Genomic DNA, 15,330 nt, shown 5'->3' on the forward strand with positions numbered 1-15,330 from the left:
GGGTTGTGTGGACTAAAAATAAAGAGGCTTAAGTTTTTTTTGTGGTGTTCTTTTTCTTGCCCAAGGGGGTTAAATATGACATTTACTTGTACCTGGACGAAACCCAGATTTTAGGCCAAAACGACACTTGAAAGGCGATTAAAGAAAATAGTCAAAAGATATTTTAATGAGCCTTTTTATTTTAGTTGTTACATAGTTTTTGCTGTGGGCACATAGACGCAATAGAAGCCTTGGTTTGTATAGCGCTTGTGTCCAAGTTCCACAGTGATGTTATGGCACAGGCAGCAATGTGTGTGATGAGCTAATGTTAAATGAAAAGAAGAACATGTTGAGTGCAATGAAATCAAAGACTTCTAAGGGAATCCACAGGAGTAGCAGGTAAATTTGATGAGTCCGTGAAGTAAAAAGGTTTAATAAGATGCACACAAACCCTACAGCTCTGAGAACCAAAGTGAACCTCCCTTTGTATCAAGCAGAAGTGACACCTTTTTAAACCATGCATGGCTTGGTTTGCTTAAATTATATTTAGAATAATACTGCTTTTAGTCTATAATACACAATTCTACACATGGAGCAAAAAGAAGACAAAAAAAACAGAAGAACATAAAGACATTGTCATGACATGTACATCATTTTACAGCATTCCCCTATATTACTTTACACATCTATTGTGTCTTGTTTTTGACAAGAGTCAGTACAATCAGGGAAACGCATTGAGCTCTTCCCTCGTAACTTCAGTTCTAAGTTGCATGCTACACATTGAGTCTAAGGTGCTGAATAGTTTTCAGTAAATTCTTTAAAAAAAAAACAAAAAAAAAATGAACTGCTGGTGTGGTTTTATGTAGCTTTAGCATGATGTTGCGCGAGATTCTCGTTTCTCTCCATGGCTATGTTTCCATCACAGTGAAAATTTGCGAGTGGGACAGATCTGCCTTGCAACTTGCAAGCCATGATATCAGCTGTAATTATGCATGTTACAGTGTAGCCAAGGCCATCCCAAATGAATCAAAAGCACGAGCTCATCAATCCTTCAGAAACATACCCACATAACCAAAAGGTTCAACTGCAGGCTCCCTCTTATTCACTTCAATACAGATTTACATGTTTTAAAGTAGATAAATTATGGAGATTTGGTGTGTGTCCATATTACAAATTACCATGTAACCCCTGATGTTCACATTCATAGTTAAATAAAGAAGGAATACGCTACATGTCCTGTAAATGACAAATTGAGATCTCCAGTGATGCCAGGTGAACTACACATTAATTTGGCCTGATCTATCTTTAACTGTTATATTTTACCTAGATCTCGACTAGAGTGGAACAATGCATGCCCATATTCTACAGTAAGGCAACAGGATACAGCTAATGTGCATAACCAATCCCTAAGTTGTCATAAATACTTTAAAGCTATCTTCATAAACTATTTGATCCAAGATATAATGTTGAAAAAAAAAAAACCCAGAAATTTTTGCCAGGACAAGTTTAAAAACACTGGTTAAAAATAAATCACAGCTCATGAATGATTGCAATAGTATCGTCTCACCTCTCACAGACCGCACATTTGTCGTAACATTTTCTTGATTTTATATGTCCCTGAAAACGTCTTAATAAATAACTGTCTCTGAAAGGCACTCTGAAATGTGCAGCTCATAGTTTCGACAAAATAAATCTACATAACTCTTATGACGATTGCTCACCTGTAAGATTGTGCCTGCCTTCCTCAAACTGTTCCCAACTGTTCAGTCCATTAAGTGAGAATAGGTCACGTGATGCAGCTTGTCTACATTTGTGTAATCTAAAAATGTTTGTATGAAGAGCATTAGTCTGAAGCTAGTGGTATCGCCAGTCTTACCCATAGTAACATTCTCTTTCTTCCCATGATCTTTAAAAATATTTCCACTGTTTCTCTAATAAATTCCTTCTTACCCAGTAAACTAATGCACACCTGCCTTGAATCTGTCGACTTGGATTAGACATTAAAAACTGTGCTACTGTTAAATTGCTGGTAAAACTGTTTAATATATTTTCAGATTCAGATGTCAGAGTGGTTCATCAGTGTCAAGGATTTCACATTCCATTGATACCCAACTTTTACATCCAGTGCAATTGATCCTTATTTGAGCACCTTCTTGAGCAAAATGAAAAGAAACACAAAACTACCACAGTAGTATATAACAGAAAAACCCTCTGCACAAAGCCATCTATTCAATAGATGAAACGTCTTTCAATTCAATTTGTCACTAAAGCTGCAGGGCTGACACTAAACCAAGCAAACAGAGTTAGTGGAGAGTTTAGTGTCTGTACCACACTTCAAGCCCTCTGGATTCAGTCAAGGCCACGGAGATTGAAGAATATGCACTGCCAACTCTTTTGATACCCTTGGCCTTAAAAAATAAACTTTTGCGCGGGTGTTTGTGAGCAATGTCACATTTGAAGGATGATGGTGGTCAAGCCTTGTGAGTGCAGATCATCGATGTACATCCAGCAACAGCAAAGCTTAGTGGTTTGAATGCAGCGCTCTGTTTTCTGCTCTCTTTGCCCCGCAGTTCATGAAGAAAATCTCGCTCAGCCTTTTATCCACTCTCTTCAGGAAGCACTTGCGTCAAGCCTATGTAAACCAAACGCACAAAGATGAGATCAACTCATCACAGCTAGGGGGGGATTTTAGTGCCAATTCAGAGTGCAGTGGATTGCCAGGTTGGTTGTAGGCATTGGAGGGGGGCAGTGGAAGGGCTCCCAGACGTCTTAATGTCCAATGGGATCCGGGCCCAGCTCACACCTGCATCTCCGAACCACTGGACAAGCCAAGAGCGTTGGCCTCCTCCGTCGTCAAACCATTCTTCAGTGTCCTTCTCACTGTGCAGTCCGGAAGAAACATAAAGGGGAAGTTGTGAGTAAATGACAAACTGTGATAAATAAGAGCTTTTTGTGTTGTTGTAGTGTTTGCACATACAGCTGAAAGCATGAAAATAAATTATACCACTTGTCCAGTCGCTGACATGACTCACGTGATTTTCGGTTCGCTCGGGAACGTCTCCTCTCTCGAGGTTGCGTCCGCTGGCTGGGCCCCTGAGTGGCTGACCTGACAATCCTCTCCATGATCTCATCAGCTGTGTCATCTGTGCAGTTCACTGGGTCCTCACTGGCAGAGCACCATGGGGGAAGACGACCTGAACAATAAAGTCGGGATGGATAAGAAAACAACAGTAGTTGTCAATAGCAGGGCAGGTATAAGAGTACAAGAGGCTACAGCCATGCCAGCAGCTCTTTGAGGCTGTACTTAAGCACAGAGGTGCTTTGAGCTTAGTGCTAACGGCAGCCAGCTAACATACTGACAATGACAATACTAACATGCTGATGATAAACAGTTGTAATGTAGTAAAGCTGAGGTATTTCGTACAGCTCGGGGATTTAGTTACAATCAAGAAATATTGGACAAATCAAAAATTTGACCTGATGAGGGCATGACAGGAAAAGTTTCAGTATCACAGAAACTATTACAATTCATCCTGAGAGGGGCATGAATGAGTGTAAGGAATTTCATGTCAATCCATCCAATAGTTGTAGAGACACTTCACTCAAAACCACAAACCTCTTGTGCTCCCAGTCAGGGGATAACAAAAGTAAATAGGAGTCATCCTCTGGGGATCATGAATCTCAGCACAAAATTTTAGGGCAATCCATCACAGACTTGGTGAGATATTTTAGTCTGGACCAAAATGGGGGACAGCCTGACAGAGAGACATAGCCATGGCACTGTCATGCTGCTAGCATGACTAAAAATACCAGTCCTTGTGAAAGATTAGCTGTGCTCTTGGAGCAGTTATATCCGGAAACGGAATGGTGTCTCAGTGTATCGGAGGGATGATGATATTAATATAAAAGCTATGTAGGAGCTGTAACAGTATAGCATGTTTATGAGACTGACCTCTGGTGCTGCTGGCTCTGGTGCGCGTACGGAGGCCCGGCACTGTGGACGTCCCGCTCTCTCCGCCCTGCAGGCTACTCTTTAGGACGGCCTTCATGTTCTCATGTTCAGCTGCGTCTTCAGCATACTGGATACCCTGAGGCTGGCTCTCCTGTGCGTCCGACGGGGCACTGCCAAATTTACCACTCTGCAGGAGAGGAGGGGGGGCACAGGATTACAATATCTGACATTTCATTAGTAGGAGACTATGAAACTCAGCTCCATCCTACATTTAGTACTTAGGAAGAACCGTGAGGAAAAGCTTTAAATATCAAACTTGTTACAGTCTCCAAGTGCAACAGCACTTTCCAGTCTAATGCAAAAACAATTAGTCATTTCAAACAGTCACAAGTTCCACATACATGTTTATTTTGCGACTCAAACCACACACACAAAATAAATAAATCATTTAAAAAAAAAAAAAAAAAAAATCAGAATCCCCTTTTTTCCATGACTGTTTTTTGCAACGATGCAGACATGCCAAGTTCAAGATTTCAGCTGTGAGTCCTCCTAAGGGCCATTATTTTCTACCAGGAAGCATCCGTGACTCCTCCTGGTGAGATTCACTCAACACTTCAAACCAGACCATGCAACCACCTCTTTTCCTCACCCTGTCATCACCATCGAGCTTCCTCCTTCATGTGGGGTCACACACACACAGAACCTATCAGTCTCACCAATGATTCGGCCTTTGTTAATCCTCACGAATACACCGGTTATGGTTCAAATTTGTGACAGTACCGCTGGGTTGAATGTTAGTCACCACAGAAAGTTCACGTGCACTTGGTTACCCACCCCTACGTAATTGTCATCGTCATCCTCACTCTACAGAAATGAAGGAAATGGAAAAGAAAATGCAATAAGGTGTGTTGTAAATACAGTATACTGCTGGTATGAAATGAAAATCTTTCAGGAAACAGTCGTAGGGTTTCAGCTGGATAAACAGACCACATGTACACACGGACACTCAGCATTTTCCCAAATCATAAAGAAGCAAATAATACTTGATTTATAAACATTGAAAGAAAAGTTCAACATTTTGGGAAATACACTTTGCTGCTTTTATGCTGAGACTTAGATAAGGAGATTGATACTGCTCTTCTGTCTGTATGTTAAATATGAAGCAGGACCCAGCAGCCAGTTAGCTTAGCTTAGCATAAAGACTGGAAAGGAGGGGAAAAGGCTAGCCACCTCTAAAGCTCACTAATGAACACGTTTTATCTTGTTTGATCTGTTCCAAAAAACGTGGGGTTATTGGTAGTTGGTATTTTGGTACTTTTGGACAAAACAAGGCTACAAGTTACCCTGTGCTTTCAGTCTTTATGCCAAGCCAAGCTGACCAGCCACTGATTCCAGTATCATTTTGGACAGATAACAGAGTTGCAGTTAGTCTCATCTAACGCTTGGCATGAAAGTGAATAAGGGTATTTGATAAAAAGTCACACTATTCCTTTAAACATCAAGGGTGCTATGAGATTTTCACCCCCGCCCCGTTGATATAAAAAACACTGCAGATATATACAAGCTATGGAACAAAAGAGCATATTTGACTGAACACCTTTGTAAGAGTGTGGTTAAGGTGTGGGTCTTGTTATTTCTCCTTCAGGGACAACCAAAGGTTTGAATTTTCACACAGTGATTGAATTAGAGTCCCTTTGAAGACTGAGGGGCCCCTGCCAAGGCTCGCTGTGGAGTCTGCTCTGAGCAGCCAACTCCTCGGGGTTTAAGGGATTTTAATCATGCAGGGAGGTGTTTGCTCTGGCTTTTCTTAGCCTGCTGCAGCTACAAAATGGGATACACTAAAAACAACTCACTGATTGTTGTTACAGTAACCTATACATGTGAATACTGAGGAACTATGCTGATGTCATTACAAACGTATGTCGTGTTTGTCACAGATGGCCACGTTTGGCGCTTTAACCAAATTAAGAATATAACCAGTGTCAAGGGATTGTGCGTATTTTTTCATAGAATTGAGAAAATACTAACTAAACAAAGACGAGGATCAGGAAATGTGACTGTTGCTTGTGGTGAAGACCACTTACATCTGTTATCATTTTCCCCCTGGTCTTGTTCCTCTCTCGGTGGTTGGCCCTCTTCTGTTTCTGTTGTAGCACACGCTCTCTTGTTGTGCGATACTCCAGGGCAAATTCACTCAGGATCTTGCTGAAGCGATGAATGCTGACCTCACGTACTGCATATATCGGATGGCCCAGGAACAGCAGAAAGGCATGAAACCTGCACATGTGTAGAGAAACATCACATCACTGGACAGAGATCCTCTGGTGGAAGCAATGTTTGAACAAAAAGTAAGGAAAAACACGGTTGTAAATGCCACTGAAACAGTTACAAATACAAAGGACAATATATTTACAATATAGAAATTTTAATCTAATTCAGTATAGAATCATTTACTCTACACCTGTATATACCTGTTGATAATTCTTCGATGTACAATCTTCAGAATAATAATTCTCTCTGCACAGTCTTTGAGGAAGTCGGACATTTTTTGTTTCAACGCCGGTTTCATCTCATGTTTCGCAATGACCTTGAGGTGATCCCAAGATGCCTTGCACCTTCGCTCCATCTGGGTCAGATTGTCCTGAAGCTGGTCAAAGTCCACCTGACAACAACATCACAGACAGAACTCCTCACAGTCTGTTGAGGACTCTTCGTTTGCAATGATTGCTACTAATAACGTGTATGAAAACACAAACTGATACTGTTCAGCGAGTTTCTGAAAAGCAAACAAGGCTAACCTTTGTCAAGCGGGTGATGGCTCCTATCTCAGAGTAGAGGTCAGTGCTGTCTGGAAACTTCTCGACCACTATGGAGCAGGTGTGGTGCAGCAGAGACTGCTTATGAACCGTGTCCTTCACCTCTGGAACTTTCTCCAAGTAGCTCAGCTCAAAGCCTTTAGCCTAAAGATGCAATGCATACACAGCAACACACTCAGATTGTTGGACGGAAACAACTGTCTGAAATTAAAAATCAAGAGCCCCTACTCGAGGACCAAATTGCAGTGAATTTCCTTTTTGGCGCAGTCAGAAAAAGGGGCTCAACGGAGTGCGCCGAGTAGATATGTAGATTCATTAGGCTGTGATTATCAGAAACCACAATCTACTTCAGTCCCGACCGATTGTTCTGCTCACCGCAGCAAAGCCAAAAAAAAAAAAAAAAAAAAAAAAAGAAAGCCAGAACGTATCATGAAAGACATAATCCTAACAGGATCTCCCTTGTTCTTATGCCAGTTTTAAATGGCTTACTGCAAAATATAAATGCAGTCATTATTGACGGGAACTACTTTTTTTGATGTTGATGACTCATGTTTCCCTTTTGCATGTTTGGCTCTCAGCCTTCAGACGTTCACTCATACATAGACTTACACACAGATGCCTGCACACAAAAGCACATGCAAGGCTACAGAAACAGTGAGACAAAAAAAAAAAACAGTCGGAGAAACAGATGCAAGTTCACACACGAGCAGCCAGACAAACAAAAACTTCCAGAAAACACACAATCAGACTGCCTCCCTCCCCCCTTTTTCCTCTCAGACAGAGCCAGGTTCAGCAGAATCCTTGACAAGCATTTTTACTGTAGAAGGACACTGTCTACTGCAGACAGTCAGGCTGCAAATTCTTCTACACACAGAGTCCACTGTTATCCTTGCCAAATAAATATGTTGGCGGGAGGAGTTGGGGGAGGAGGAGTGTCTGAGGAAATGGAGGAAGTGAGTGAAAGACACAGAGGGAGAGAAGGTGAAAACAAGAGAAACCTCAAAGCCATATATGTCTTGAAGGTTACTCACACTGGTGCCGTTGAGGAAATTGCCAATGGCCAGCAGTGTGGTCAAGATGTAGCGGAGTGTCCTGTTGTTCTCTAACTGGTCCATCCCTTCCTTAACGTCCTGAAGAGGCTCTGCCACTTCCTAAAACATTATGAAAATGCATGTCAAGAAGGACATTACCTATCCTTGCCTTTTCATGTTTTTGCAAATTCATTCTGCTCTTCTTTTCCCCGGATAAAGATGTACAGTAACATAAAAATTTACAATACATACAAAGAGATGAGAAGATGAATACCACTGTTACGTCTGTACGGGAAGTATGAAAGTAAAGCCAGCTGCCGGCTTTACTTTCATACTTAGCTTAGCTTAGCATAAAGGCTAGAAACAAGGGGAAACAGCTGGCCTTGCTATGCCCGCAGTCACTGCAGCAGGCCAAGAAAAAGTCCGACACTGTAAGACAACACGTAGTTTTACAACTTTTCTGTAGAAAAATGAGATGTAACGTGGTAATTAGCGAGATTTATTGGTGCTGATTTTGTTACCTTTGGATAGAGCCATGCTAGCTGATTCCCAGTGCTTCTAGTCTCTATGCCACACTAAGCTAATTAGCTGCTGGCTGTAGCTTCATATTTACCATACAGACCTTACAGTGTTATCAATCTTATCTATCTAACTCCTGGCAAGAAAGCAACCAAGCGTATTTCTCAACACTATTTCTTTTAATGTGTATTGTAGAGTTTCAATAAAATTACTCATGACTTATAAGTGCGATGTATCTGCATGTGATTGGAGAGAACAGGAATGTGTATGACCTTCTCTATAAGGTCATAGTCCATCTTGAATGCCCACAGCTGCAGGCGAGCAGACAGCTCTGTGATGGAGGAGAGGGTGAGAAGGAACTGTTCAGCGCTGCCCAGGGGAATATCTGGGTTGACCAGCTGAGCCTCCTGGATCCTCTGCTTCTCCTCCTCTGTGGGGATCATCGTCAGGATTTTCTAGGAGAAGGAGGAAGAATTGAGAGGAGGGGAAGGGAAAGGAGCAGGCTTATAGGATCATTAATCAAGCATATCACAAAATTTTTCAGTGCCTGTGTAATAACTTCGACATAATATTTTGGGGAGTAAATCACAGAGATGGAGAGGAAACAAACTGATTCTGACATTTCTGGTTCTGTTTATCTAAGATGTTTCCAGCTTTCCCGCAAACTTGTGTGACATCTGAACTTTCAACCTCGCGTTTGTTGTCTGGCTGAAAATACCTCTAGAGACAAAAGGTGGAGAGGAATGATCCTCTCTGCTGAAAATGAATTCAAGGAGCAGCCCCGAAAACTTCAGGTTATATAAAACCAAAGAGATGCAACATCATTCATTATCTGCTGATGTGAAGACCTTCAAAATCCGATGGTATGGTTTTTAAAATGAGCTGAAAATGTGCATGTGGAGCTAACCTTTAATCATCACTGTGATTAATTACACAAGATCAGCCAAAAATCCAGCCATGCAGCCAGAAAATCACATGATATGTCAACACTGTGGGCAATCCCATCTAGAAGACTTAAATCTCTCTTGTTTGGGGAAATCCACCAGTGTATTTTTTTGTGCTGGGTAAATATCATTCGAGAAAACCATGTTTATTTTGGACCCAGAAAGCTTGAATAAGCTCTATTTGATTTGACTACACTAGACAGTACTTATAATATGCAGTACACATTTAAATGTATGTGTGCTGAGACAGAATCCCTTTAAAAAATACTTACCTCAATGCCCTCCTTGTTTAGTGCGTACTCATCAAAGTTGAGGATAGCAGTCTTGATAGTGCGAGGAGGAGGTAAGACAGTCAAGCCTATGTTTATAGCATTACTTCGTTTTGAATCCAGGACTATGATTTCTTGTCGTTTGCCATCAACAGCTGCTTTCTATGAGAGATACAAAATGCCATCAGAAATCAAGGGTTAAGCTTTACATTTTTTTTTTTCGGGGGTCTCACCGAAAATAAAAGGGGGCTTCCTTAGGGGAATATGAATGTGAACATTTGCCCTGATTGTGACGCTAGAGGAGGGGCCATCAAAATAAAACTGTATCCTCTTGAGGAGGATCAATGCTTAAATGCTTACTTTACCCTGTGCATCCTCATTCATATGACACACCCAGACTGGCAGCAGTTTGGCCTAGTTTATGGCCAAACTTGCAAAATGATCCTTTCAAATACAGTGTCTGATAGCAGGAAGGCCTGAGCTATTACAACAAAGTCAGAGCCGAAAAATAAACCTGGTTTCTTCAAAAGCATATGTTAATACTGAATGGTTCTACTAAGTAAGTTACCTTCGTGACAGGCAGCTCCTTGGATTTGGACTCAAACAGCTGCTCCAGTTTGGATGTGTCCAGTTTGATTGGCTCCAGTTTGGACCAGAGGGACTCCTTACAGAATTTATGGCTCTTACACTGCCAGTCCACAGGACGCACCTCGTTCCAGAAGAGACGGATGGTCTTCTTCTTCTTCTGGAAGAGAGGCGCCTCCCCTCGACTGAGCTGAGGGGAGGGTGGCGGGATAGGGGCCATGAATGGTGGGGGTGGCGGCATCATTTTGCCAAGCATGGGGGGAGGCGGGGGGCACCCAAACAGCGGTGGGGGTGGTGGCAGGGCAGTGTTGCATGGTGGAGGGGGAGGTGGTGGTATCAAGTCACCTGACCCCATCACACTGTCCATATCTAAAATGTCCAAGTCATCCTCGTCCCTCAGGTCTGTGAAGTCCATTTCTTTGATCCGCAGCTCCCTGGGTGCTGCCATTAGCTGATCCCAGATATAATCCGACTCTTTTTTAGGAGGTAAAGGTGATGAGGCAGCAGCTGATGATTTGTCAGTCTGCTGCTGCAGCTCTTTAGAGGCCTCCACCTCAGGAGGAGATGTCAAGCCTTTGACCAAATCTCCAAACTTCTCCGCCACTGCTCGGACACTGCCCTGGTTGTCCAGATGTCCCACCTCCATTTTTTTCACATTTTCCTCTCTGGCCTGTCTGTGAGCCTCCAGTGTGGAGATCCTGCTGGCCAAACTAGCCACAGAGGAGTCACTGACCTCTGTCTCTTTCTCACACTTACATTTTTCTTTCTCTGTTTCTTCTACATTCCCTTCATCCTTGTTGGTTGTCGTCTGAGCATAGAGCATGTCCAGCATGAAGCGCTTGCTGTTGAGAATTTTGTTGCACTGGTCGTTCACATCTGCGTCTTTAATGCACTGATTCCATTGGCCTGTTGATGAGGAAACAATTTTGATATTAAGAGAAATATACATAGCTTATTGGCAAAGTAAGTGAATACAATTATCACCAATCATACCTGCTTCAATATCACTGGTGATCTTCTCCTCCCGCTCCTCCCTCTCCAGAGTGCTACTCGTAGAGGAGATGCTGGATGCAGAGCAGTTGTCTTTTTCATTCACTTCCTCATTCTGTCTCTCCTTCTCACTCAGCAGTACACTGTCTTCTACATCCCTTTCCGTCGCCTGCTCCTTCTCACACTCCTTCTCCAACTCGGCATCCACCTCCGCATCTGGCTCTCCGACCTCTGCTACATCAGCTACCCCTGCTTCTACTCCCTGCTCTTCTACTGCTGCCTCATCCATGCACTGTTTCTGCTCCTCAAGCTCCTCCTGCTCTTGCCTCTCTTCTCTCTCCACGCCTGACTGTTCACCTGACACCGGCTCTGCCACTACATTCTGGTCAGACTCAGCAGCATCATCTGTCTCTGCAGGCGACTCTGTCTCAGTCTGCTGCTTGTCTGGCTCGGAAGGAGGTGTGGGGGATGATTTTGATACTGTTAACTCTGGCGCTGGACTTTTGGTTCTGTTCTGTTGGTCAAGGTTTGGCTCTGAGATGTGTTCTGCTCCAGGAAAAGAAATCAAAACAATGCAGAAAAAAATGTTACTTTAAATACTTAAGTTATGTGCCTTTGTATTATCTGATAGTCTTCAAAATCATCTTTTGTGTAGAATTAAAACACCTTTAAATTGCTTCAGGACATAGCCCTAATTGCACTGACAGATTGTCTAAACTCAATCTACATTTTTCAGACCGTAGAAGTAATTCAAAGAGCAATCATTAAATTCTGTTACCATGGCTCATGACCATACAACACGACTGTAACAACTTTGCAACTTTCAAGAAAAAACTACTTCAATTTCAATCTTCAAGAAGTAAGTTTTAGAAAAATAAACTACTAAAATATTGAAAGACAACCTTTTTTAGATTGCGCCATGAGAAATTACCTTCAAATGATTACCATTGATTCATCAGAACCTCATTACAGCCATTTGCAAATGTAGGAAATTTACTCTCCCTCTTTAGACAGACTAAATATCTGTATCAATTTTCCTATAATATCCCTGTTTCACTTATACATTTTGATATGCATTCTAGATTCAAGTAATTATTCTCAATGAGCCTTTTCATCAGAAGTGCAGCGGAATCTAATTTCGCGTGATAACCACCTGCCAAGTGTTAATTCCAGGCTCACTGTGTGTGACAGGTGCATTGACAGCCAGTATCGTCTCTGCCAGCTCTGTAAGCCAACATTACAGTTCCCATATCATTCGGTTGTTAATGATGATAAATAAATTTTACACCGCCTACCCGATTTCTGGTGTGCAGTGGTGGCGGAGTCTTCCTGTGAGATGATGGATGAAGGTGTGGCACAGTGGGATGCTGAGCGGCTGGCGGGGTTGGAACTCAAACACAAAGTTATCTCTGTCCGTCCTCTTGCTGGCGCTCTGGTTCGCTCCCGCTCAAACTCCTCTGCAGCTAGCCTCTCCACAGCCTTGTACCTGCAGTAACAAAACGTAGCTTTCAGATGTCTGCACACTGTGGTTTAGATGTATGCTGATCAGCGCTAAATGTTAATAGCTGTTTAAATCTCAGCTGAGCCGTTTGATAGCTTTGGTGTAATGAGGTAGAAACATATTACATGCAAAGGAATGCAAACTGTTATTGTTTAGCTTTATTTTCTCAAAGAAATTGATCAATTCAAGAATACAAGCTACTGGAAAGATGACATTTTAGAGATACGAAGGCTTCATTTAACGGTGATGAAAAATTCAGTCAGGTTTTAGCAAATAATAGCCATAATACCACCACTTATGTTGTTAGCATTTTGATAGTTTTCTCTTTTTCCTCAGTAATTGTGGAAAAACTGAGCTGTAATCTCATTACTAAGGAGCTCAAATGATGATGTCCTTCTTTTGATACAGTAGCCAAAATGTTGTTTAACATTTTTGTCTACTGTTAACTGATTTCAGTTCACACATTTTTTTAAACTCCAGTTCACAGTGGTGAAAAGGGTGAGGGCATAACAATGAGCTAGAAATTATATTGTGCACACAGTCACTCACAGAAACGGTCAGAGGGAGATAACCACACCACATCCATGGCAAAACACAATTACACACTTGTCCTGTTAACATCAGGACATCTTAATGGTGAGCAGGCATAAAGGGGCCCTGACAACTATAATTCAGTCTGAGGCTGGGTGCAACATCTGCCATCAATTTGAGAGAAAGGATCTCAAGGCATTTACAAACCTCCTTAGTTTTTTGATCTACATTCACAACTGCAGCATTATTGTGAATCTCTGTGAAACCATGAAATAAAATAAGCTCACCTTTCCTCTCTGGCTTGTCTTGCTTCTTCCCTCCTGTCTACATAATCTCGGCTGAGATAGAAAGACAGAAACAGAGCCATAAAAAAGTGATAAAGAGACAATTTAGGACATATTCATAGCAGCTATAAATTAAGATTTGATTTCAAATCCTACGATTACTTAACTGAAAATGATATGGTAAGTGCAAAGAAAGCAAACCAAGCTTCATGAAATGCTAAGGCAAGCCACGTGAGCTCAGCATATACTTTTGCAGAGTCCTCTTGCCATGACTCAGTATATCTAATGACAACCATAAAAAAAAAAGAAAGCCCAGCTTTTATCAGACTCATGGGAGATTTGTGAGTATCCCTCCTGAGTCAAGACTGTAGCCACCTGTTTCTAAAAATTACATTTGCCAGTGTGTCTTTATTTATTGTACAGCTGCCTATGGGTCAGAGTAAAGAAATATTATATTCTCTGCGATATAAAGTCATGCATTTTTTTGTCTGACTCATAAGGTGAGACTGACTTGAAGCGATTCCTCTCTTCTCTTTCGATTCTCTGCAGACGCTCCTCTCTTTCCAGGCGTCTCCGCTCTCTCTCTGCAGCCAGCGTTTCTTGATGCTGTCTGTACGATGAAGTTAGCAAGCCCCCTAAAGTGGGTCTACATGCCAAAGAGAAAGAGCAAATATCATAGCATTATTAAAATTGAGTGATTGGTTTATGATTTGATTTTGTTCAAAAACTGAGCTTTACAGATGAGATGATGTGAGTTGCACTTAATCAGCCTTATTCAGAATATGTTCTGCATTAGCTGTGGAATAGTTGACATGCCAACCTGTCTGGTTTGGAGTCTGGTGTGGAGGGTGCTGAACTGGACAAGCGATGGATGGGTGATGTAGGAGCCTGGTGCCTGCCAGGGTATGGAGTGCCATTGGCATTGATTCTGTTAAAAGGGAAAAATAAATGCTTTGTTCTCTCCTAATACATTTTTCCACTGAAAGACAGAGAAGACAGCTAGACAGCACTTCAAGAATCTGTGATGTGATGTGATGGGAATTCTGTCATGCTGCTTGGCAGTTTCCACTGCGATATGACTGCGTTGAATAAAAGCACAGTGCCCTTAAGCACCCCATCCGTAGGCATTTTGAACAGCTTTCCTGTGAAGATAGTAATGCCATCAAACTCTGAAGGGTACCTGCAGGTGCGCTGCTTAACCATGTCTATGACTTAAGGGCAGTCTTTCATAAATGTATCTCTTCGCTAGACCAACTCTTGTCAATGGGGCCTTGTCATTGTTGTGCTGAATCCAATAGCAAATTGTGCACTTTTTTTTTTCCTAGAATATTTGCAACACTGTGTGTGAATTAAAAATAGTTAACAAAGATGACAGAAAAACTTTTAGGTAGACTGTAATATGTGCATGTCTCCCTCAAGCTCTTAATGTAATCAATAAACCTCAGAACCATCATATGTACTTCATGTCCCTGCACACTCTTGTTACACTTGACTTGTTGACTTCTGGCCTTACCTTTCAGCCCAGCAAGGCTTTCTAGCTGTGTAAGATGTAGGAGAGTTGTTTGTATCTGTCAGACTGAAGATGGAAGTGAGAGAAACAAAGAGAGTAAACAGTCAGATCTGACACTCCAAAGATTAAAATAATTAAATGTTAGTCACACAGAAAAGACAGTGAGACAGCAGTTGAAGGTAGGAGGGCTGCAAGACCACACAACAACAAAGTCGACAGGGGCAGGGCAGGAATTATCTCTGTCTGTCTTAACGACTCAGTGTGCTGCTAGAAAAACAATAAAACTGTTCTAGAAGTTTTCACTGGATCACATTTTATTGCACAGTGCCTTGAAAACAGGGAATCATTTCTGCTTTGGATGGCATCAGGGATACATACTGAGGAATGGCTGTGAGTCCAGATGTGGTTGCCTTTCTTAT

General features: G+C 41.9%; 1 protein-coding gene across 4 annotated transcripts in view; it reads right to left on the bottom strand.

Moving 5' to 3' along the window:
- Positions 1 to 176: 176 nt before the first annotated feature.
- Positions 177 to 15,330, bottom strand: part of fhod3b (formin homology 2 domain containing 3b) — an 86,791-nt gene continuing 71,637 nt past the window's right edge. For 2 of the 4 annotated variants that reach the window (XM_040116768.1, XM_040116766.1), the window contains 16 exons: positions 14,915 to 14,977; positions 14,222 to 14,329; positions 13,913 to 14,047; positions 13,405 to 13,455; positions 12,381 to 12,571; positions 11,089 to 11,631; positions 10,079 to 11,001; positions 9,514 to 9,672; positions 8,570 to 8,752; positions 7,779 to 7,898; positions 6,730 to 6,891; positions 6,403 to 6,593; positions 6,016 to 6,208; positions 3,932 to 4,118; positions 3,012 to 3,173; positions 177 to 2,859 (listed from right to left, as the gene is read on the bottom strand). In XM_040116768.1, coding sequence (XP_039972702.1) covers positions 2,777 to 2,859; positions 3,012 to 3,173; positions 3,932 to 4,118; positions 6,016 to 6,208; positions 6,403 to 6,593; positions 6,730 to 6,891; positions 7,779 to 7,898; positions 8,570 to 8,752; positions 9,514 to 9,672; positions 10,079 to 11,001; positions 11,089 to 11,631; positions 12,381 to 12,571; positions 13,405 to 13,455; positions 13,913 to 14,047; positions 14,222 to 14,329; positions 14,915 to 14,977 — 3,454 coding nt within the window. In that variant the 3' untranslated portion in view covers positions 177 to 2,776. Of the gene's footprint in view, positions 2,860 to 3,011; positions 3,174 to 3,931; positions 4,119 to 4,765; positions 4,796 to 6,015; positions 6,209 to 6,402; positions 6,594 to 6,729; positions 6,892 to 7,778; positions 7,899 to 8,569; positions 8,753 to 9,513; positions 9,673 to 10,078; positions 11,002 to 11,088; positions 11,632 to 12,380; positions 12,572 to 13,404; positions 13,456 to 13,912; positions 14,048 to 14,221; positions 14,330 to 14,914; positions 14,978 to 15,330 lie in introns of all 4 variants that reach the window. The other 2 variants (XM_040116765.1, XM_040116767.1) reach the window with 2 other exon arrangements.

Source organism: Xiphias gladius, chromosome 22 (genome assembly GCF_016859285.1).
Source record: "Xiphias gladius isolate SHS-SW01 ecotype Sanya breed wild chromosome 22, ASM1685928v1, whole genome shotgun sequence".
NCBI lineage: Eukaryota > Metazoa > Chordata > Actinopteri > Istiophoriformes > Xiphiidae > Xiphias > Xiphias gladius.